This window comes from Mirounga leonina, unplaced genomic scaffold (assembly GCF_011800145.1).
Source record: "Mirounga leonina isolate KUSES-001 unplaced genomic scaffold, KU_Mleo_1.0 Mir_153, whole genome shotgun sequence".
In the NCBI taxonomy this organism is placed as follows: domain Eukaryota; kingdom Metazoa; phylum Chordata; class Mammalia; order Carnivora; family Phocidae; genus Mirounga; species Mirounga leonina.
The window spans coordinates 20,892,532-20,917,942 of record NW_023270387.1 but is presented as its reverse complement, the minus strand read 5'-3'; the positions used below and the strand labels follow the sequence as shown (position 1 = coordinate 20,917,942).

Here is a 25,411-nt window from a genome sequence, read left to right as displayed (position 1 = left end):
CTGTTATGATTTCTAATTTAATTCCATTGAGATCTGAGAGCATACACTGTATGACTTGTATTCGTTTAAATATGTTAATGAAGTATTGTGGCCCAGAATATGTCTATTTGGTGAATGGTTCATGCAAGCTTGAGAAGAATGTGTATTCTGTTGGATAAAATATTCTATAAATGTCAATTAGATCTAGTTGATTGATTGGTGCTATTCACTCAGCCATGTCCTTCTGATTTTCTGCCTACTGGATCATCCATTAATGATAAAGGGGTACCGAAATCTGCAGCGATAACAGTGGATTCATCTATTTATCCTTGCAGTTCCATTAGTTTTTGCCTCACATATTTTGGTGCTCTGTGGCAAGGCACATACAGATTAAGGATTGTTATGTCTTCTTGGAGAATTGACCCATTTAAAAGTCTATAATGCCCCTCTTTATTTCTATGATGATCACAGTGGTCGCCATGGGAGCCAAGCTCTGGGGTACCCTCAGTACAGCCACCTTGTGCTCCTCTTTGAGCATCTCACAGTCTGGGGGAACGCTGGTGTGGGCAGCAGGGAAGGAGGACTGGGAATTGTGGCTCATGGATCTCCCATGTCTCATGAATATACCATTTCCTTTGATTAGTGAGGCCTTTGGGGCCCTGCCCACCTACCAGGTTATTGAGTCTGAGTTGACTCACTCCCATATGCGAACATCAGGCCAGAAAATACATCACAAGGCTCCCTTGGATCGGCCTTCAGTTTTCACAAGCACTTGTAGCAGGTCAATAGCTGCTTTTCAAAAGGGCTAGAGCCATGTCAAGGAGGTGACAAATCCAAATCTCCAAAGAGTATCTCCCTGTAGATGTTTCTTCTTTGTTGCCAGAAGTTCCAACTGACAGTCATCGGTCACAGTGCCTGTAGCTCAAAGAGGCCATTAGTGTCGTGGGCTCAGAGGTGGAGAGTGGACCACAGCTAGATGCACATCTTCCAACACAGCTGGGTTGTTTGGGCCCCACTGCAAGTTTTTCCCAAATCCTGCCATTTGAATCCAGGTGCTTTTTTTTTCCCCTATGGAAAAAAAGACCAGATTGTTTAACACACACACACACACACACACACACACACTTGCAAGGAGATTGCTGCTCTCTGGTCAGGAGTGTGGTGCACGCAGGGAGCAAGAGAAGCTAGTTTGCAGGGGATGGCTGGAGCAGTGGGAGGCTTTTCCCTCTTTGGCACCTTGTCTCACTATTAGTAGGTGCCTCCCTCACTCCTACATAACTCCCAGTCTCTGGGGCTCTCTCCCTTTGTCCCCACACGTGCTAATATATTCATTACCTATTGCCCCATAGCCAATTTCCCAAACCTTAGGGGCTTAGAACAACAAAATGTATGATTTCAAAGTTTTTGGTTAGGAATTGGTGTAGCTTAGCTGGGTCCTTGGCTTCAGAGTCTTTCACAAACATAATGAAGATGTTGGCCGGGCTGTAGTCATCTGTGGCTCAACTTGGGGAGGATCCACTTTCAAGCTCGCTCACATAGAGGCTGACGGATTGAGCTATTCCCTGGTTGTTGGCTTCAGATGAGAACCACACACCTTGATTTTAGCCTGGTGAGACCCTGAGCAGAGAACCAGTCACACTGCGCCCACACTTCGGACCTACAGAAACTGTGAGATCATAAATCTGTGCTGTTTTAAGCCACTGTGTGAATGGTAATTTGTTATGCAACAATAGAAAAGTAATACCAACAGCTAGGAGAAGGGGGGTTCCCTTACTTCCCTCCACTTGGGGTGAGAGCACCTGCTAATGGACCCCAAGATGTCTTCTCTTTCTCTTAACCCAATCCCATGGGAGCCCTTGTCCTTCATCTTCCAGAAAGCCATGTCCCTGTCACTATCTCATCCTCATCTCCCAGACTGTCAAGAACAGTGAAGGGTCTGGGGTTTTACCCTACTTGCAAGCTAACAAGCTGGCTTGTCCTTGTTTTAGAGATGCTGGTAGGAGAAACAAAACTCTTGGGTCAGAGACAAAGGACTTTATTTATTTTTTGAAGTTAAAGATAGTATTTTTATTTTTTCTAATACAACTTCCAGTTTTAGTCCATGTGCAGATGTAAAAGGGTACAGTTTTATACTATGATCATAGAAGTGGGATTTTTATAGTCTACGTGTTTACTTAATTTTTTACTGCGGCTTTCCCCCCCTATATTCCTGGGAGCAAGATGTTGAGACAAAGGACTTTATTCTCATGGTGAAAGCAGAAGCCAGAGCGCTATTTTACACAGGTTCCCTGAGTCCCACAGGGCAGTGTAGTTGAGAGCCAGGTAGATGCTACTCACCGTGGGTTTGCATCACAGCTGGGGAACACTGAGCTTGAGGAATCGACCACTTATCTACTAAGTAGAAGCAAGCCTGCTCTTTGTCCTGGGGGAGATGTTAGCGCATCCTTCAACATTTTTCTCTGTGAACACAATCCTGAGCGATAGCCCGAGAAAAGCATGGTCAAGGCCTTGCATCTTGATATACCCAAAAAGAAGACCCTTGTGATGCTCAGGGTCCATGGTGCACCATCTCTACTAGCCAAAGTTAAAGAATATAAGCATAAATAGTGAAATATTGACCTAAGGAAAGTAGAAAGTGGAAAAGGTAGAAATTTTAAAATCTAAAAGAAATTAGATTTATAGATTTTAAAAGGTTATAACTTTTTAAAAAGATTTTATTTATTTATTTGACAGAGAGAGACACAGCGAGAGAGGGAACACAAGCAGGGGGAGTGGGAGAGGGAGAAGCAGGCTTCCCGCCAAGCAGAGAGCCTGATGTGGGGCTCGATCCCAGGAGCCTGGGATCATGACCTGAGCCGAAGGCAAATGCTTAACGACTGAGCCACCCAGGCACCCCAAAATGTTATAATTTTTTAAATAAACAAAAAGATTCAATATACAGATAAGAGAAGCTCCTAAAAAAAGAAAACCAAGGAAAAAGAACAGAATACTAAAAATTTATAATCATAATAAAACACTTTTCTGAAACAACTTTAAAAGACTTGGAACTTCACACTGGAACAACACACTATGTCGCTGATGCTAGCAACTTAGAAGGCTCAACATCAAGACATATTCTTGTAAAATTACCAAACTTAAAAAAAAAGGAAAAAAAAATATCCTCTGAGCTTTTAGGCCAATGTCCATAACTTACAAGGGACAGAAAATTGGTTAATCATTAGATGTTTGTGAAGGAAGTAATATGTTTATGGTATGTTAGGGAAGAAAATGTGAACCAAGGATTCTGTACTTAGCAAAATTCACTTTCAAGTGCAAAAAACATACAGTGTTTGAACACACAGGAATTTCAGAATTATTTTTCCCGTAAGCCATTTCTAAAGAATCCATTGAGAAAAAATGCTTTGAATAAAGGAAATGACTAGAGAGACCTCAACATATGAATTACTGGTGGAGTTTCAGTGTAAACCTGGTAGTAGAACAAAGACTCAGTGAAAATTAAAAGCCAGAGAGGCTAGCATGTAATGGCTCTAGGATAGGATGCAGATATAATACAATCATTTAAAAAAAAAAAAGTGATGATTGTTGAGAAGTGGAGAACATATGCAAAATTTTAAAACTATTTTAGTAACCATAGTTGGTGGTGGTAGTATTAACATTGTTATGTTTAGACCGTTGTGTATGTAATGTGGGATAAAGCAAACAATTGATTATGGGATATTCTAACTCTATTCAATTCTAATTTTATTCTATTTTATATATTCCAATATTATAATTCATATAGATATAATTTTATGTTATGCATGTTATATATAATTCTAATTTTGTTCTATGTCCTTGGGAACCAGAATTTTCAGTTTGAAACAAGAGAGATATACTTATAAAATAAAAGAAGTTGAGTAAAAGCTTTGTTGTCCTGTATTTGAATTGAAAATATCAGGTGGTACTCACAAGGTATTTGACATCTATTTATCTATTTATTCCCTGAAAAATTTTAGGAATAATGAGCAATTCAGAGGTAGGAAGATTCTGGTCCTGAAATAGCATTTCTGACTACAAAAGAACAGAATTTCTTGAATTTCAAGTCAGGGGCAAGCAATGTACAAGATGACTGAAACATCTTTTCATACCATATAATAGGATGATTATCAAACAGCTCAAGGGTTAAATAGAGGCAACTTCAAATGGCTCCCATAAAGATGTGATAATTTGAGCTTTACTAATGACAAGAAATGTAGTATATTGAAACTGATAAAATATGTTTGAATTCATGAGTTCAAAATGATATTAGAAAAAATTGGTTACTTTTGGAGGGTAATCAAGAGCCACAGAATGGGGGCACCTGAGTGGCTCAGTCGTTAAGCATCTGTCTTTGACTCAGGTCATGATCCCAGAGTCCTGGGATCGAGCCCCACATTGGGCTCCCTGCTCCGTGGGAAGCCTGCTTCTCCCTCTCCCACTCCCCCTGCTTGTGTTCCTGCTCTCGCTGTGTCTCTCTCTGTCAAATAAATAAATAAAATCTTAAAAAAAAAAAAAAAAGAGCCATAAAATGGAACCACTGGATAACCAAATAGTAGATGAGGAAAGTGTCTCTTTATAAAATTATTCCTGCTAACAACTAAAAATAAGTTGGGAGATTAAGTATCACCATTTTGGAATGCAAACTGGTGCAGCTACTGGGAAAAACAGTATGGAAATTCCTCAAAATGTTAAAAATACAACTATCATATGATCCAGCAATTGCACTACTAGATACTTACCCAAAGGATACAAAAATAGTAATTGAAGGGATACAGGCACCCCGATGTTTATGGCTGCATTGTCTACAATAGTCAAATTATGGACAGAGCCCAAATGTCCATCAACTTATGAAGAGATACAAAGATGTGGTATCGATATACAAAGGGAATATTATTCACCCATCAAAAAGAATGAAATCTTGCCATTTGCAATGACATGGATGGAACTAGAGAGTATTATGCTAAGCGAAATAAGTCAGTCAGAAAAAAGACAAATACCATATGATTTCAATCATATGTGGAATTTAATAAACAAAACAAATGAACATGATGTGGGGGAGGGGGGACGAGAGGGATACCAAGAAACAGACTCTCAGCTATAGAGAACAAACTGATGGTTACCAGAGGAGAGGGCACTTGTGATGTGCACCAGGTGATGTACATAAGTGTTGAATCACTAAATTCTACACCTGAAACTGACATTACACTGTAGATTAGCCAACTGGAATTTAAATAAAAACTTCAAAAAAAATAAATATCACCATTTTGAAAATCTGATGAATTATGGATCTAAATAATAAGCATAAATGTCTGCTAACATCACAAAGAGAGAGAAGCCCAGACATATTCTGTCCCTTGATTAAACAGCAATGTATCACCTATTGTCTTTCCAAAGGGATCGAATCTGAGTCTTATCAAGCCTGTGGATCTGGTTTTGAACTTCTAGAAATATGGGGACTTAAGAACGTGTTTAACTGAACCATGAGTTTGCTGTCATCAGAATATGGCTGTGGGAAACTCTACAGATCAAACAGTTCTTGATTTTTCAATAGGTAAATTTCAAGTACCTATAATTTAGAAGTCTCCAAAGCATACTAAATTAAAAAAAAAAAAAACTGGGTGAGATTAAGCTATAGTTTCCTAAGATACATATTTGGGTGATAAAATCATAAAGAAACAGAAAAAAGTGATTCCTACAAAATTCAGAATAGTGGATACTTCAGGAATGAAGGAAAGGGCTGGGACTGGGATGGGCAACATGGAGAGGCTTCCAGGGGTACTGGCAAAGTTCTATTTCTTAACCCGGATGATGAAGCAGTATGCAGAGTTTCAGTTTATGGGATGACTTCAGTGAGATTGCATCATCACCATTGACCAGGAGTTGAAGAGGAGATCATTGTTTTTTAATTATTATTAGAGGGACAGAAATGCCCCAAATCCAGATAGTAATATGACATTCATCAGTATCTATGACTGGCAGTGCTGGCTTAAAGTTTTTTTTATTCCTTTACTAAATTCAGTTAAAAATCGGCTGGTATTCAGTATTGCAAATATACAGAATAGTGGCCAGAGAAGTAATTTAAAAGCTGATGGTGTTGAGAAAGTACTGTCCTTGAACTATAATAGCAAGCTTTTCAAATCAATCTCTATTTTTGTTAATAGTCTCATAATGATTTTTTGATAAAATTTCAGCCTTATCCTCATTTCCTAGATCATTTTATGATGGTTAAATTCAGCTTCAGCTGAATAGGATGTTGCTCATTTAACCTAAAAGGTGTATTTGATGTATTACTAAAATTCACTTCAAAAAACCCTTCTTCATTCTTTTTTTCTACCTGCATAATATTCCATTGTGTGGATGTATCATAATTTATTTAGCTATTCCCAACTGGTCCATAGACTTTCTCTTCTTTCTTCCCCCAGCTTTATTGTTTGTTATATGTAACAAACAAAATTATATATATTGAAAATGTACAATGTGATAATTTGCTATCCATAAACATTGTGAAATGATCATGTAATCAGGTTAATTAGCATATCCATCACCTCACATAATCACCTTTGTATGTGTGTGCACACATGTGTGCATGTATATATATGTGGTGAGAATGCTTAAGATCTACTATTGTTAACAATCATCATGATGCTGTACAATATTAGATCCCCAGAACATCATCTTATACCCGAAAGCTTGTACCCTTGGACCAACATCCTCATTTCTCCCACCCTGAGCCCCTCATAACCACCATTCTATTTTCTATTTCTATAAGTTTGACTTTTTTTTTTAGATTTCACATGTAAATGAGATCAGTATAAATTGTTTTCAATCTTGCAATTATCAAGCTATAAAGAACTAGGTGTATTCACCTTTTCACAGATGTGTAAGGCTAACCCCACAGAATGACTTGGGTAAGATCACTAGATCTTTATAATTTTGATAACCACTGTCTCATTTTCCTCCTTACTGATGTATTCACTTTCCCTCCAATAGCAATGTCTGAGAGTGTGGCTTTATTCCAACCTCACCAGTTTGGGGGTGTTATCAGATTCTGATGATTGCCAATCTGTAATGTCAAAATAGTATCTGAGTTTAGTTTCAGTTCACATTTCTCAAATTATGAGTAAGGCTCAGCATGTTTTATATGCTTAAGAACTATTTTTATTTGTTTTTCTGTGAGCTAATGTTATCATTAACCATCTACCTTCCTTCTTGAATTGTTAATATTTTTCTAATCAATTTTTAGGATTCCGTTGTATCATAGGAAGAGTTAGCCCTCAGTCTGCATTATGAGTTGCAAATATTTTGTAACTGGTTGCTTATCTGTTATTTGGACTTTGCTTATGATTTAGTGGTTGGTTCCCCACCCCACCCACAGCTTCAGAAGTTTTTTTTAAAATGTAGCCAAACATATACAGTTTTTTATGGTTGTATATTGTGAGCCATATCTTGAAAGGCATCCCCCCCCAAGACTATAAAAACTCCTCTCCTGTTATCTTTGACATTAGTGTTTATATCTTTACCCCATCTAGGTGGTCAAAGGGCCCTAGATATTGAAACTGGTTTTCATATATTTTCTTTGTAAATCTGCACAAGTAGCACAACACTTCACTTTGAAATGTAAAAATACTTGCCACCTACAAGCATTTTGGGATCCTAGCTGGAACTTAGAGCCTCACTTTTACCTCCTTATTATAGTTTTAAAAAAATCAATCTGATAAACCTGGTTGCTCTGTAAGAATGGACTAGAAGGATACAAGAGTGCATGTGGGAAGATCATTAGTCGTTTGTTCCACAAATATTTCAGGGGTGTTTCCTATGTTCCAAGTCTCCAGATGCTGGGGATGCAGTGGTAAATAAAACCAAGTCCTTGCTTTGTTCTAGTCAAGGAATCAAACAAGTGACCAAATAGTTACATAAGGTCAGGTAGTGAGAATTACAATTAAAAAGTAAAGCAGGGAAAAGGATGGAGAAGGGATGTTGACATTTTCTAAAGATTTATCAGGACTGAGGGGCACCTGGGTGGCTCAGTCAGTTAAGCATCTGCCTTCAGCTCACGTTTTGATCTCAGGGTCCTGGGATCAAGCCCCACGTCAGGCTCCCTGCTCAGTGGGGAGTCTGCTTCTCCCTCTCCCTCAGCCTCTCCCCCTGCTTGTGCATGCTCTCTCTCAAATAAATACATAAATACATAAATACATAAATGAATAAATAAAATATTTAAAAAAGAGAGAGAGAGATTTACCAGGACTGAGAGGGTGACATTTGAGTGAGCAAGGGGATTGTGGCAAGAAATAAGAGAGAGGGAGTGGCCTTTGCTCAGATTGGGGAAGATTTTGCAGGCTGTGGGAGCAGCTTTGGATTTTCTTCAAAGCGTGATGAAAAATCATTGGAGGGTTTTGAGCAGGAGTGCGGCATTTATGTATGATCTGTAAAAGGACTCTCTGACTCCCTTATAGAGAACTGACTATAATAGGGCAAGAGTAGAAGTCGGCAGTCCAAAAAAATAAGGTTGTTGCTTGGACCAGGCAAGAGATGAAGACAGATTGGATTATAGTAGTGGCAGTGGACAGAGAAAAATAAACCCACGTGAGAAGTTAGTAGGTAGAATGGATAAGACTTGCTATTAGATTCTCTTTGAGGATGAGGCACAGGGATCTATAAAGAATTATTCCCAGGTTTATCGAGACTCTTAAACACTGAAGTAGGAGCAGGTTTAGTGAATTGGAAGGATTACGATTTCATTTTGAGACAGTCTGAAATTATGGTACTTGTGAGCCTTCTGAAGTGGAAGGGTTATTTGTAGACGGGAGTCTGGAACTCAGAATAGGGGTCTGAGACAGTTGTAAAATTGCATGTCATCAGCATATGGAGCATAGCCTAAGCTATAAGAATGGACCCAATTCTCACCCAATCTCAGTGAGTCAGAACGCAACTTGTTCCTCGCTCCTTACTTACCCAAGGCAAATTAGACAGCTAGTTCTGAATCTGACTTTGTGTCTTCAAAGTCCATTCTAGAAGAGATGGTTACTAACTTCCCATCTTTTCGAACACCCAAAGCCAAATGTCAGCCTTATTGAAAGTTAACCCTTGATATGATGCTCCTGGTACCACCCTCACAGCCAGGCTCTTGCCCCTTGAATGCCAAAACCAGTTATAGCCACTACCCTATGCCTTTCCTAGCCAGATGTCCTTTCCTGTATATGACTCCTTATGATGCAAGTTTCTGAGGCCTACCCTACTGAAAGGGCCCATGCTGCTTCTGAAATTGTAAGCACTGCACAGGGAGTTAGTGCTTGATGGTTTCTAGGGCCTTAACAGATATGCGCTTCTTTTTTTCACAGACTTTAATATAACCCTAATACTGATACTATGAGAGATGACAATTAGTCTCAACATCAGTAACTCACTCAAAGACACATTGTTGGCAAACAGCAGAGTCAGGGTTCGAGCCTATATGTGTCACAAACTTAAGTTTGGGATTAAGGGAGGTGTCCTTTCCAGAATTCAGTATTGGTGCAGAGGAGTGGGTACTTTCCTATCTTCCCCCACTCTAGGAAAAATGGCTCTTTTCACTGACATCTTGCAATTGCACAGTAGTGAGCAAGAGATTTCATCCTATAAGCGAGGAGTCTCAGCAGCAAGACCAGTGCAATGTCCCCTTGAACCCCTCCCTTCACCCATATGCCATCACATCCACCAAGCGGTGTCTCTCTGGGTGTGAGTTTCTGGCTCACTCATGTCTCTGCAGCCACATGACCCACTCTCTTCGAAGTGTGACAGGCTGTTTGCCATCTCTGTACTTTTGACATTTCTGTTCCTTTGGGTGCCTGTCCCTACTCACCTTTTCTAGCTAACATTGCTAGCCCTCGAAGTCCTGCTCAACCCCCCTTCTTCATGGAAACCTTCCCTGGTCAGGCAGTCAAATTTGAATGTCCCTCATCTAGATGTCCACAGCCAACTGTGCTTGATGTCCTTTTGATCTCTTTAACTAGACTTTAACCTCTGTGAGGCCACTGATTCGTGTCCTGGTTTCTTGGCATCTTCTCTTCCTGTGATATTGGCATTTGGTATATGCTTAGAAATTATTTAATTAGAATATCAATAAAAAATCAATTAGTTGACAACACTTGAGGACAAACTAGAAAATTTTACCTTTCCTCACCTTTTTCCTGAAGTTTCCCTTTCCTCCACCACAAAAGGGGTACTCCAATGGTCCCCCCACATCCAGACTACACCTGGAGTCTGAGCTTAGTTCCTGGTGCCTCAGTCTCCGTGAGACAAAGACAAATCTGAAATTATGCTGAGTAGAGTGACCAGGTTAGTGAAGAGAGATAAAAAGAACTAGATGTCCAAATCCTGTCTTGAAATACCTGAAAGGTTAAAGTGTAGGAGAGAAATTTGATTCTACTTGCAAAGCACAAGGCTTAGAAATTATATACATGTATATTATATATTATAGTGGAGTATGGTATATATTATATTTTAGATTATAATATAGATTATTATGTCATATGTAACAATATATAAAATAATAACATGATAAATACAATAATATATAACATAAAATATAACAATATTATATGTTACATAGTATAATATATTCTATATAATTCTATATTATAGTATAGATTATATAATTTGTACTATTGATCTTATCATTCAGGAGAATTTTTAAATGGATGCCTTGCAGGGTGGGGTGGGCACCTGGGTGGCTCAATTGGTTAAGTGTCTGCCTTCAGCTCAGGTCATGATCTCAGGGTCCTGGGATTGAGCCCACATTGGGCTCCCTGCTCAGCAGGGCGTCTCCTTCTCCCTCTCCCACCACTCCTCCCCTCTGCTCGTGCTCTCTCTCTCTCTCTCAAATAAATAAATAAATAAATAATCTAAAAAAATTAGATGCCTTCGGGGTAGTGAGACAAGTTGGTGGCTTAGTTCTGGGAACATTGAGGTACTGTCTGCCCCTGAAATTTTATGATTATATGATTTGGATGAATAGCCCAAGCACAGATCACTGGTGGAGATCAACCAGCACTTTCCACAGAAAACTGTACATGACAAGAGTTCCAGGATGTTTGTTGTGTTTCTGCTGGGCATAATCTTTCTGGTCTGCTCAAGTAAGGGTAAGTCCTAGAGGTAGAGGGAGAGCTGGTTGTTGATTAAGAGATGGGCTGGGGAAGGGAAAATTTCCACAGTTGGTTTTTCGGCCTTTGGCAGATGTGTGTGAGATTATGACAAAGAAGACTTTTCTTTTTTTTTCCCCCAGGTGAAATGAAGGAACATCTGAGAGGTACAACTATGTCTAGTCTACAGTCCTCGGTAAACAGGTCATTTGTGACATGTTGAAGACAAAACCTCTCAATCTTCAGAGAGGGCTATAATCCATTCTTATTCTACAATCCTAGGAGTTTTATCTCCTCGCAAACTAATTTAGTCCATTTTTTGGAAGAAGGAAGCTGAACTCTCTTTCTTTGCTTCCTTTTCTGCATTACTGGATGATATCGTCAGGTTAAATAATGGGTCCATAGATAAATTTCATAGGAACTCTGATCTTTTGAGATCAGATACAACAATTGATTCATGTCTGTATAAGTTGTTGTTCAAAAGATTATCAAAGAAGTCAATGGCCAAAGAAAGATTAGGAACCCCTAGGCAATAGTAAGTTCCTGTAGAGAAACCCACAGGCCTGGAGAATCTTCAGACTCCATCCTTTAAACACCTCTTTCTGTGTCTGGCAGAGACTACAAACGCATGCTATAAATGTGAAAAATATCATCTTGGGTTATGCTATGACATCATGAAGACCTGTACCCTAAAGTACCAACAGTCCTGTGCTGTTGAGAACCTTTACTTCCTTACAAGAAAAGGTAATGTGCGGTAGAGAGTGGCCAAGAAATAACCACCTGTGCATGAATGAGTGGGTGGGTAAAGATGGGGTGGTCCTGAGGAGGGGATGGCAAAGATGGACTTTTCCTTAAGATAATATTGGGTAAAGGAAAGGTTGATGTCTCTTATCAGTGGGGAAATACAATCCATTCTCTGAGTAGACTCAACCTTGTAGCTCATTTGGGCTTAGCAAAAAGTTAGTGAAGCTCTGAGGAGAGATCATTCCTGGGAACATGATAGGAGGAAATGGAGTCATTACACTTGTGTTCTCTCTCTTTCATCTCCTCAGGGCGGAGTATGTATTATTATTCCAAACTGTCATGTATGACCAATTGTGAGGACATCAACTTCTTGAGTTTTGAAAAAAGAACAGAGCTCATATGTTGCAAACATAATAACTATTGCAACCTCCCTGAGGGAGTCTAGTTCTGCATCTTTCTTGGATTGGCTCATTCTTCAACTCACCATCCCCTTTATCTCTTCCCCCAAACCTGTACTTTGATCTCCTCTTCCAACCAATGGTAGAGAGTGAGAAAGCCAGCTGGTGAAAGTCACTAGGAGAGAGAGTGGAGGGTAACTGAGTCTCATTAATGATGGAGGACTAGACTAGACTGAAGTTTTGCAAATCCCTGTTGCTCACATCTGGCAGTTTTGATTTCCTTATGACGGAAATAGGGTTGCCACAAATAGGGTTGGATTTGGAACTGGTTATTTATTATCTCCTATATGGTAATGCAAAGAATTGGGTCAAAATAATCCCAAACTTGCACTGAGAACTCTGTGACCATGCTTTATGTTCATCTATATCCACTCCTCTGGTTGGAGTTGAGATTCTCTTTAGATTAGCCCTGACATCTCCTGGTGCTCTCCTTTTACCCATGGGTTATGGAGATAAAAGAGGAATAACGCTGGCTTCCCAATTTGTTGGCAACATGAGCCATATCTTTCTTTGGTAGAGCTCTTGGAGGAAGGGAATTTCAGGCAGAAAGAACCTGGATAGGCATCAAGAAAATTGTAGGGGACTTTCAGTTTGTGGAAACTAAGATTTGAGAGACAATTTGGTGTGGGTAAAATTGGCTTGAATTATCAGGCCCCTGGCTGGTCAGGTGGCCATCCAGCTGCAGATTGAATTAGGCGATTTAATTGGGAATGGAAACCTTGTGCAAAGATGGCCAGTACTCCTTATAAGAATGAAGGAGCAGGGGAAGAATGAAGGGGAAAATGTGAATAATAAAGCAGATGGCATGGTAGTTGCAGATAATAGAATGAACAGAGATGCCATGGGTAGTGTTATAGTTAGAAAGTATCCCCTATAAGATGAAGTTATGAGTCAACAGAGGATGTAAGAGAGCAGAAGTTAGTAGTGGTGGGAAGAGAAGCCGGCACTGAGTGAAGTAAATAGGTAGAGATAAATGGAATAGCACTGATGGTGGACTGTGGCCAAGGTGGTGAAGCTTCCTTGGGTACAGAATAACTCTGGCATTTCTCTCCTTATGAGGCACACTGAAGTTCCTGGTCCTGGATTTCCATGAGCTTTTCCTCCCCTCATTAGGCCACATAAAATTTTTAACAGTAAACCAACCACCCCTCTACTTGAGTAATTTGGTGCGCTCTGTCTGCGTCTGAGAATATGATCCTTTCTGAGGAATTCTCAATTGGGATTTTATGGAGCCAGGAAGAAGAAAGACACGAAGACAACCTTTTGAAAATGGACAAGCAGATTGGAAAAGCCAATGTAACATGGATATTTTGAGTTAGGGAAACAACATGTTTTTATTCCTAGTTGTGTATGGGCTCACTCACCCATTGAATCATTGGGGATGGGAGACATCAGTCTAGGGGAAAAAAGAGACAGAGATCATTGTTTTCATTGGGCCTCAAAACAGACTTTAAAAATATTTATGAATCAATGTTTGGACAAAGCTTGGCTTTGTTGAACGAAAAGAGGGTTCTAGTTATAAAATCTTTCCTCGATGGTCCAAGAGTAAATGTTGGCATTCTCAACATCAGAGCACTGATTTTTTTTTTTTTTTTTTTATGTAGTGAATGATCTTCATTTGGTTTTGGTACCCAGCCCAAATCCTCCTAGCTGATCAGTGCTTCTGCCATCCAGCTGCATTGAGGGTTGGCTCATGGCATCTCATAGCTATTTACTACTCTGCAGATTTGCCCTCTGCCAAATGGGAGCTGCCTTGCCCAGATGCTAAGCTCCCAACGTGAGCAAAGACCTCAGCCAATAAACAGCTGACTCCTTGCATCAAGATGGGACTAAGTCTGTGGCGCATTTTGTGTTTCAGAGCTTTTCCATGAGATTTGGCTAAAGCCCATCTCCAGCTGAGACCACATTCTTGTTAACATTTTCTCCCTGACCTCTTTTGCTTCCGTTCCACCCCCCCCTCAAATTGTAAGCTGAGAAGACAAATGTTTTCCACCATCGCTAGGAATGGAGCTCTAAAACAAGATGAAGTTAGGTTAGAAAATGAAGTTACATTTTGACACCTAGGAGTGACAGTGTGTACAGGTGTGTAAATGCACTCCTCCTCGTGAATGAGGAGAATCTTTTTTATTGGGTTTCCTTACTGCCTAGATAAAAGTGCTCTAAGCTTGGAGATTTTCTTTTGGCTCACCCATCTTGGGATTTTCTTCTTAGTTCCATTTTCCAACTTGAGCAAATGAACACAGTAAGACCTAGGTGAAAATTTCTTTATCCACATGATACGACCCCCAAGTATCACTCCTCTGATACACACATGCTCTTCTTCCATATCTGCACATAGTGATGCAGGAGAATTTTCTTCACATATCTTTTTTTTTTTTAAAGATTTTATTTATTTATTTGACAGAGACACAGCGAGAGAGGGAACACAAGCAGGGGGAGTGGGACAGGGAGAAGCAAGCTTCCTGCTGAGCAGGGAGCCTGATGCGGGGCTCGATCCCAGGACCCTGGGATCATGACATGAACCGAAGGCAGACGCTTAACGACTGAGCCACCTAGGCGCCCCTTCACATATCTTTTAAAAGGTGGTAATTTGACTACTAATCTAAGTGTTAGCTTAGAGTTGACTGATAAATAATTCATACAACCTTACATATTAGACCAAAATAAATTTCACATGTATTAAAGATTTAAACATAATAAACAAAAAACCTTACTTTTAAATATTGTCATGACTATTATTGTTTGACTTCTTGGAGTGTGCTAGACACATGTTAAGTACTTTTCATGTATGATCTCATTTAATCTTCACAGCTCCCTATGAAGTAGCTATTATTGTAAGACAATTTAATAGAGGAGAAACCTGAAGAACAGATTGGTTTCCCAGATTCTAACTGGATAAGTTGACAAGTCTGGACAAGTCTAGTAATTTGACAAGTGTCACATGGTTTTCCAGTTATTATTGCTGAATAAAAATATTATTGTATTGACTGGTACTATGGTCACAGTTCAGAAAGTAGAGTGGGGATAACTTGTCTCTGCTCCATGATGTCTGGGACCTCACCTGGCAAGACTCAGAGTGTGGAGGTGATTCAAGAACTGGAGACTGGAATCATATTGAGGTGTCTTCACTCATATGTCTTTATAGTTGATGCTGGTATAAGTTGTGATGTCACCGGGGGCTGGTGGTCAGAACACTTCCATATGGACCCTTCATGTTTCTTGGGCCTCTTCACAGCATGGAGCCTCCAGACTTCTTAAACAGAAGCTTAGGGCTCTAAAGGCAAGTATGTATTCTAACAAAGTGGAAATTGCATCACATTTTATGGGCTAGCTCTGGAAATCATGCATCATTACTTCCGATACAGTCTATTGCTTACAAGTGAGTCATAAGCCTGGCCAAGTTCCACTTTTTGATTGGAGCATAGCGAAGTTATAGAAGAGCATGTGGTATGGGAGAAATTGTTGCAGCCATCTTTGGAAAATACAGTTTGTTACAGCTAGTTAATGGCACAGCTGGTATTGGATCCAATATCTACACAATCCCAAAGTGCTCTCTTATTCAAAGCTCACTATTATATTTAAAATATTTATAAATATTCATATAATCTAGTGATAGAGAAGCTGTTCTAATCATAACATCAATCACAAAATAGGACAAGTTTGATAGATTTGACCACATACAGAAGTGTGTGTATGGGTGGGTTTGGGTGTGTATGTAAATACATGCACATACATCAAAGGGCCAATCAGGAACAACTGGCAACGTCAAGAGCCCATAATTCCTTAAATTGACATGGTGAAGCTTTATCAATCGTGTGTGTGTGTGTGTGTGTGTGAGTCACAATATATATAAATACAGAATGGATATATATAAATGGAATATTATTCAGCCATAAAAAAGAATGAAACCTTGCCATTTACAACAACATGGATGGAACCTGAGGGTATTATGCTAAGTGAAATAAGTCAGACAGAGAGAAAGACAAATACCACATGATCTCACATATATGTGGAATCTAAAATCAAAACAAAGAAAACCCACACCAACAACAAAACAAGCTCATAGATGCCGAGAACAAGAAAACAGATTGGTGGTTCCCAGAGGTAGAGGGTAGGGGAAGGATGAAATGGGTGAAGGGAATCAAAAGCTACAAACTTCCAGTTACAAAATAAGTAACTCACGGAGATCTAATGTACAGGATGGTGACTGCAGTTAATGATACTGTTTCGCATATTTGAAAGTTGCTAAGAGAGTAAATCTTAAAGGTTCTCATTACAAGAAAAAAATTGTTTATGTGGTGATGGATATTAATTAGACTTATTGTGGTGATCATTTCACAATATATACAAATATCGAATCATGATGTTTTACACCTGAAACTAGTATAATTTTGTATGTCAATTATACCTCAATTAAAAACAAATCACAAGAAAATAATTTTAATTTGGGGGGAAAGAATGAGACAAGATAAAAAAAAAATACACGTGAGGAAACAAGCTTCATGGCAGTGTTGGTAATAAAAGTCAAAAAGTAGAAACAATCAGGATTGCCTAAATCAAATATGATACATCCATATGCTGAAATACCATGCGTCCTTAGAAGTAATATAATATCAATAAAATTTTTGTTTTGTTTTGTTTTTTAATTTGAGAGAGAGAGAGAGAGAGAGCACAGGGGGAGAGTGAGAGGGAGAAGTTGACTCCCTGCCGAGCAGAGAGCCCAATGCAGGGCTTGATCCCAGGACCCGGAGATCATGACCTGAGCCAAAGGCAGACGCTTAACTGACTGAGCCCCCAGGTGCCCCTCAATACAAACTTATTGATTTGAAAACATGTTAGAATATGTTCAGTAAAAAAAAAAGTTTTAAAATAGTTCAGTTTAATCCCATTATCATTTAAAATCTATTATCTACCTACCTCTCTCTCAATCAACTTTTTTTTATTCATCAAATTTTAATAGTGGAAAATTGTACATTTTTAATGCATTATCTATTTAATGTAATGTAGTTTTAAGCATTGAGTGATACACTTTTCTGACATAAGTTTATTTTCTTTTCCTATGGAAGTGGTGGAGAAAGTTTCAGAGAATCAATATAAAAAGACCTTGGAGCAACCCAGATGTTGGAATTAACAGACAAGGAATTTAAATTCCTATGATATTCTCAAGAACTTATAGCAGAAAAGAGACATGAATGAACAGTAGGGAATCTCAACAGAGGGGTGAAAAATATAATAAGGAACCATTTGACCAAAAATCTCCTATAATAGTAATAATGATAGGTACTTTACATTTTTGTCCTTCCTTCTTTTTCCTTTTTCTTTTCTTTTTTTAAATGGGCTGTGTGCCCCCCTGCTCATACCAATTCTAGAGGGGATAGAAATAGGAGGGCAACAGGTGCAGGAAGAAGCAACGTGCTCAGGAGCTGGTCCATCTGAACACACAGGCAGACTCCCTGGGAGCCCTCCCAGGGTTCTGACACTTCAGGGCAGTCTGTGTGTGTCTTGCCCCCCAAAATAGAAGCTTGATTTTTATTTTAAAATTAAATAAAGGATATAAATAATTTAAATAGGAATACACTATATTATTCAGTGAATCAGAGACATCAAAGTAGAAGATTGTTTAGCTTTCTTTTCAGTTATGATACTGCTGGCAATCTGCTAGGCTCGGTAAAAACAGATGATAAAATCATCACTCATGTCTCATGCATAGCAAAGGTACCAATGAAAGACCAGTCAATAATACAAAACCCTGGAACTACCAAAATTTTCCCTCAGTTCCATTTATCATTGTATGGGTATGTATAAGGCCAACTCACACCAACTTCAGTATCATTTTTATTGCTCTAAGAGCCAGATAATAATTTAAAATATTTTGAGCACTTTCCAAGTGCTTAGCAATGTACATACATCTCATCTCAACCTTCTAAAACACAGATAGGTATTTTCATCGTCTTTACTACCCAGATGCAGAAACTGAGTCTTACAGATATAGAAGTTTTCTTTCCTTCTTTTTTTTTTTTTTTTAAGATTTTACTTATTTATTTGAAAGAGAGAGAGAACACAAGTGGGAGGGAGGGGCAGAGGGAGAGGGAGAAGCAGACTCCCCACTGAGCAGGGAACCTGATGCGGGCTCAATGCCAGGACCCCAGGATCATGACCTGAGCTAAAGGCAGATGCTTAACCCACTGAGCCACCCAGGTGGCCCCAGATATTGAAGTTTTCTAAGGAAAAAAAAAAAACAATTTGCAAAGGCACTGCCAGAATGCATTCAGTATCTGTCTGACCTAGATTCCCTGTGATGAACAATTCCACTAAATTGCCCAGTAACCCAGAAAATTAGATATTCATTCTTGAACTGATTTTTTGGGAAGCATGAATATAGCTCTTATAATAGACAACTACTTTGATTTGCCAGACAAGGAATATGTGAAATGTTCTTGACAAACTACTGAGGTTAAAGTAACATTTCTTCGGTATTGATCAGAAGCAATCATGATAAACAGATCAATAGCTGGATTATGTAGTTTCCTTTCACTTGACAAATATTTTATAAAGTGGGAATTTAATAGTGAGTTATAACTTATGAGAATATAGCATTGCAAAAAAATATTATTTCACAGGACTCAAAACCTACAAATTATATATGAATTATTTTCCTTTTGAAATTTTGGAGCAACAAATGGCAAATTAACACATAGCATGTTCAATGAATGCCCTTGAATTTTATGGCAGATTCTCTTTGTTTTGAAGATTTTATTTACTTACTTATTTGAGAGCGAGAGAGCAGAGCAAGAGAGAGAGCACGAGCTGGGGGTGGGGGTGAGGGCAGAGGGAGAGGGAGAAGCAGACTCCCCTCTGAGCAGGGAGTCCAATGTGGGGCTTGATTCCAGGACCCTGTCATCATGACCTGAGCCGAAGGCAGATGCTTAACCGACTGAGCCACCCAGGCATCCCAAGTTTTATGGAAAATTCTCTTTGCCAAACTCTAGTCAGTGGTGTGGACATTAAACAAGATAGAGACAAGCAAATATCAAATTTGACTGTTTGGGGTTTTTTTTAAGATTTTATTTATTTATTTGACAGAGAGAGACACAGTGAGAGAGGGAACACAAGCAAGGGGAGCGGGAGAGGGAGAAGCAGGCTTCCTGCGGAGCAGGGAGCCCGATGCGGGGCTCGATCCCAGGACCCTGAGATCATGACCTGAGCTGAAGGCAGACACTTAATGACTGAGCCACTCAGGTGCCCCAAAATTTGACTATTTGTAATAGACAATTTTTAAAACAAGAATTTCATTGTTCTAGATTTTACAAGTCAGTCTCATCTCCACATATTAAATAATAAAGATTCTTTTTTTTTTTAAAGATTTTATTTATTTGACAGAGAGAGATACAGCGAGAGAGGGAACACAAGCAGGGGGAGTGGGAGAGGGAGAAGCAGGCTTCCCGCGGAGCAGGGAGCCCGATGTGGGGCTCAATCCCAGGACCCTGGGACCATGACCTGAGCCGAAGGCAGGTGCTCAACGACTGAGCCACCCAGGCTCCCCAATAATAAAGATTCTTATAACCAACCCTACCCATGTTAGTAAATTATGGAATTAGATTTTAGTGAGAGGTTAGGAAGAAATTATTAGAAAAACAAACATATATTCTAAATATTAATGAGGATTGTTTCCAAAAAATACTTATTGAGTACTTGAATAAAACCAGGCACTAGAACTCACAGGAAATCAGAGTTACATTGTAACTGAAAGATAATCCAGTTTAATTACCTACCTGTGCAACCTATTTCATGTTTTTACAGATCTATTATTTAAGACTTCATGTTTACTTTTGGCTTTCGGCTCGGGGAGGCAAAGGTGCAACTTTCTTCGGTCGTCCCGAATCTGGGTTCATCTGATACCAGCCACCTCCGCTGGTTCGACCCCAACGAGATCAAAGTCGTGTACCTGAGGTGCACCGGTGGCGAAGTCGGTGCCACGTCTGCCCTGGCCCCGAAGATCGGCCCGCTGGCTCTGTCTCCAAAAAAAGGTTGGTGATGACATCGCCAAGGCAACCGGTGATTGGAAGGGTCTAAGGATTACGGTGAAACTGACCATTCAGAACAGACAGACCCAGATTGAAGTGGTACCTTCTGCCTCTGCCCTGATTATCAAAGCCCTCAAGGAACCACCAAGAGATAGAAAGAAGCAGAAAAACATTAAGCACAGTGGAAATACCACTTTTGATGAGATTGTCAATATTGCCCAACAGATGCAACACCGATATTTAGCCTGAGAACTCTCTGGAACAATTAAAGAAATCCTGGGGACTGCCCAGTCTGTGGGCTGCAATGGTGATGGCCACCACCCTCATGACATCATAGATGACATCAACAGTCATCTGGAATGCCCAGCTAGTTAACTACAAAGGAAAATGTTTCAATAAAGGATCATTTGACAACCAAAAAAAAAAAAAAGACTTCATGTTTAATATTCCATTGTATATATATATACCACATCTTCTTTATCCATTCATCTGTTGATGGACATCTTGGCTCTTTCCATAGTTTGACTATTGTGGACAGTGCTGCTATAAACATTGGGGTACACATACTCCTTCGGATCCCTACATTTGTATCTTTGGGGTAAATACCCAGTAGTGCAATTGCTGGGTCGCAGGGTAGCTCTATTTGCAACTTTTTGAGGAACCTCCAAAAACAGAATTTGCCATTTGCAACGACGTGGATGGAACTAGAGGGTATTATGCTAAGCGAATTAAGTCAATCAGAGAAAGACATGTATCATATGATCTCACTGATATGAGGAATTCTTAATCTCAGGAAACAAACTGAGGGTTGCTGGAGTGGTGAGGGGGTGGAAGGGATGGGGTGGCTGGGTGATAGACATTGGGAAGGGTATGTGCTATGGTGAGCGCTGTGAATTGTGTAAGACTGTTGAATTACAGACCTGTACCTCTGAAACAAATAATACATTATATGTTGAAGAAGAAGAAGAAGAAAGAAGAAGAAGAAGAAGGAGGAGGAGGAGGAGGAGGAGGAGGAGAAGGAGAAGGAGAAGAGGAAGAAGAAAAGAAGAAAAGAAGAAGGAGAAGAAGAAAATAGGAAGGAAAAAATGAAGGGGGGGAAATCAGAGGGCGAGACGAACCATGAGAGACAATGGAGTCTGAGAAACAAACTGAGGGTTCTAGAGGGGAGGGGGGTGGGGGATGGGTTAGCCTGATGATGTGTATTAAAGAGGGCACATATTGAATGGAGCACTGGGTGTTATATGCAAACAATGAATCATGGAACACTACATCAAAAACTAATGATGTATGTATGGTGATTAACATAACAAAATTAAATTTAAAAAAAAGACTTCATGTTTATATTGAATATCTCACCTTCTCATCAGTGAAGCTATAAAGTTAACTGAACTGGCAAACAAAATGTTATTCTTTCTTCCTCCTTTCAAAAGCTTGTCCTGAGAAGCTCTTCCAGAATGGTAGAGTAAAAACCACCATTAGAGTGCTTTTCCATAAAAGCAGTGAGAACACTAGCAAAAATGGCCAAAATCAACTTTTTTCAAACTATGGATATTAACCACAGGCTTGCAACACTCTGAGAAGTTTATTTTAGAAAGACTTTTGGTAAGAACAATGAGCTTTGTGGCTTTTAAAAAAGTTTTTATTTAAATTCCCAGTTAACGTACAGTGTTAAAATTAATTTCAGGTGTACAATATAGTGATTCAACACTTCCATACAACAGCCAGTGCTCATCACAAGAAGTGCCTTCCTTCATCCCCATCACCTATTTTCCCACATCCCCACCCACCCACCTCCCCTCTGGTAACCATCAGTTTGTTTTCTACAGTTAAGAGCCTGTTTCTTGGTTTGCCTCCCTCTCTCTCTATTTTCCCCCTTTTGCTCATTTGTTTTGTTTCTTGAAGTCCACATATGAGTGAAATCAACTGGCATTTGTCTTTCCTGACTGACTTATTTTATGAAGCATAGTACTCTCTTGCTCCATCCACGTTGCTGCAAATAGCAAGATTTCATTCTTTTTTATGACTAATATTCCACTGTATGTATGTATATATATATATATATATATATACACATACCACATATTCTTTATCCATTCATCAGTCGAAGGACACTTGGGCTATTTCCATATCTTGGCTATTATAGATAATGCTGCTATAAACATCAAGGTTCATGGATCCCTTTGAATTCGTATTTTTGTATTCTTTGGTTAAATACCTTACTAGGTACTTAGTAGAGCAATTGCTGGATCACAGGGTAGTTCTATTTTTAACATTTTGAGGAACCTCCATACTGTTTTCCAGAGTGGCTGCACCAGTTTGCATTTCCACCAGCAGTGCAAGAGGGTTCCCGTTTCTCTGCATCCTCACCAACACCTGTTGTTTCTTGTGTCGTTGGTTTTAGCCATTCTGACAGGTGTAAGGTGATATCTCATTGTAGTTTTGGTTTGCATTTCCCTGATGATGCATGATGTTGAGGATCTTTTCATGTGTCTGCTGGCCATCTGTATATCTTCTTTGGAAAAATGTCTATTCATGTCTCCTGCCCATTTTTAAATTAGATTATCCATTTTTGGGGTGTTGAGTTTTATAAGTTCTTTATATAGTTTGGATACTAACTCTTTATCAGATATGTCATTTGCAAATATCTTCTCCCATTCAGTAGGTTGCCTTTTAGTTTTGTTGATTGCTTCTTCACTGTGCAGAAGCTTTTTATTTTGATGTAGTCCCAATAGTTTATTTTTGCTTTTGTTTCCCTTGCCTCAGGAGACATATCTAGAAAGAGTTGCTATGGCCCATGTCAAAGAAATTACTGCCTGTGTTCTTTTCTAGGATTTTTATGGTTTCAGGTCTCCCATTTAGATCTTTAATCCATATTGAATTTCTTTTTGTGTATGGTGTAAGAAAGTGGTCCAGTTTCATTCTTTTGCATGTGGCTGTCCAGTTTTCCCAACACTATTTGTTGAAGAGACAGTCTTTTTCCCATTGGATATTCTTTCCTGCTTGGTTGAAGCCTAATTGACCATATAGTTGTGGGTTCATTTCTGGGTTTTCTATTCTGTTCTGTTGATCTATGTGTCTATTTTTGTGCCAGTACCATACTGTTATGATTACTACATGTTTTTAATAGGACTTGAAGTCCAGAATTTTGATGTGTCCAACTTTGCTTTTCTTTTTCCAGGTTTCATTGGCTATTTGGGGGGTCTTTTGTGGTTCCATACAAATTATAGGGCTGTTTGTTCTAGTTCTGTGAAAAATGCTACTAAAATGCATTAAAAGTGTAGATTGCTTTGGGTAGTATAGACATTTTAACAACATTTGTTCTTCTGATCCATGAGCATGGAATGTCTTTCAATTTCTTTATGTCATCTTCAATTTCTTTCATGAGTGTTGTATAGTTTTCAGAGTGCAGGTTTTTCACCCCTTTGGTTAGGTTTATTCCAAAGTATCTTCTTGTTTTTAGTGCGATTGTAAATGGGTTTGATACCTTAATTTCACTTTCTGCTGCTTCCTTATTGGTGTATAAAAATGCAACAGATTTCTGTACATTGATTTTTTTATCTTCTGACTTTGCTGAATTTGTTTATTTGTTCTAGCATTCTTTTGGTGGAATCTTTTGGGTTTTCTATATATAGTATCATGTCATCTGCAAATATTGAAAGTTTTACTTCTTTGCCGATTTGGATGACCTTTATTTCTTTTTATAGTCCAATTGCTGTGGCTAGGACTTCCAGTACTATGTTAAATAACAGTGGTGAGAGTGGACATCCCTGTATTCCTGACTTTTCCTGGGGAAAAGTTCTCAGTTTTTCTCCATTTAAAGATAATATTAGCTGTGGGTTTTTCATATATGGCCTTTAGTATGTTGTATGTTCCCTCTAAACTTACTTTGTTGAGTGTTTTTATCATGAATGCATACTGTACTTTGTCAAATGCTTTTTCTGCATCTATTGACAGGATCATGTGGTTCTTATCCTTTTTTTTTTTATTAATGTGGTATATCACGTTAATATCACCCTTGCTACCCAGGGATAAATCCCACTTGATCGTGATGGATGGTTTTTTAAAAATGTATTGTTAGATTTGGTTTGCTAGTATTTTAGTGAGAATTTTTGCATCTGTGTACATCAGAAATATTGGCCTGCAGTTCTCTTTTGTAGGGGTGTCTTCATCTGGTTTTGGTATCAGGATAATAGTTGGCCTTATAGAATGTATTTGGAAGTTTTCCTTCCACTTCTATTTTTTGGAATAGTTTGAGAAGAATAGATATTAACTCTTCTTTAAATGTTTGGTAGAATTTACTTGTGAAGCCATCTGGTCCTGGACTTCTGTTTGTTGGGAGTTTTTGATTACTGATTCAATTTCTTTTCTGGTTATTGGTCTGTTCAAGTTTTCTATTTCTTCCTATTTCAGTTTTGGTAATTTTTTTCCTTTTTAATTTTTTTTTTTTTTTGAGAGAGAGAAAGAGCATGAGTGGCAGGGGAGGCAGAAGGAGAGAAAGAATCTTAAACAGGCTCCATGCCCAGTGTGGAGTCCAAAAAGGGGGCTGGATCTCATGACCCTGAGATCATGACCTGAGCTGGAACCAAGAGTTGGATGCTTAACCAACTGAGCCACCCAAGTGCCCCTCAGTTGTGGTAATCTATATGTTTCTAGGAATGCATCCATTTCTTCCAGATTGCCCAGTTTGTTGGCATATAGTTTTTCATAATATTCTCTTATACTTTTATTTCTATGGCATTGGTTGTGATCTCTCCTCTTTCTTCATGATTTTATTTATTTGAGTCTTTTCTCTGCTTTTTGGTAAGTCTGGCTATAGATCTATCTTTTTTTTTTTTTTTTCAAAGAACCAGCTCCTAGTTTCATTGATCTATTCTGTTTTCTTTAGTTTTTGTATCATTTATTTCTGCTCTAATCTTTATTATTTCCTTCCTTCTGGCTTTAGGCTTCATTTTTCTTCTTTTCCAGCTCCTGTAGATATAAGGTTAGGTTATTTATATGAAATTTTTCTTGCTTCTTGAAGTAGGCTTCTATTACCATATACTTCCTTCTTACTTCCAAAGGTTTTCATTTT

The 25,411-nt window shown here is 38.9% G+C and overlaps 1 protein-coding gene and 1 pseudogene across 2 annotated transcripts in view; both read left to right on the top strand.

The window, feature by feature from the left end:
- The window catches only part of PATE2 (prostate and testis expressed 2), a 68,843-nt gene extending 54,963 nt beyond the window's left edge, over positions 1–13,880 (top strand). Inside the window, exons 4-5 of one of the 2 annotated variants that reach the window (XM_035009250.1) lie at positions 11,730–11,858; positions 12,167–13,880. In XM_035009250.1, coding sequence (XP_034865141.1) covers positions 11,730–11,858; positions 12,167–12,303 — 266 coding nt within the window. In that variant the 3' untranslated portion in view covers positions 12,304–13,880. Of the gene's footprint in view, positions 1–11,257; positions 11,706–11,729; positions 11,859–12,166 lie in introns of those variants that run through there. The other variant, XR_004679999.1, reaches the window with a different exon arrangement.
- A 6,237-nt stretch (positions 13,881–20,117) lies between these two features.
- On the top strand, positions 20,118–20,770 carry LOC118013375 (annotated as a pseudogene).
- The last annotated feature ends 4,641 nt before the right edge of the window (positions 20,771–25,411 follow it).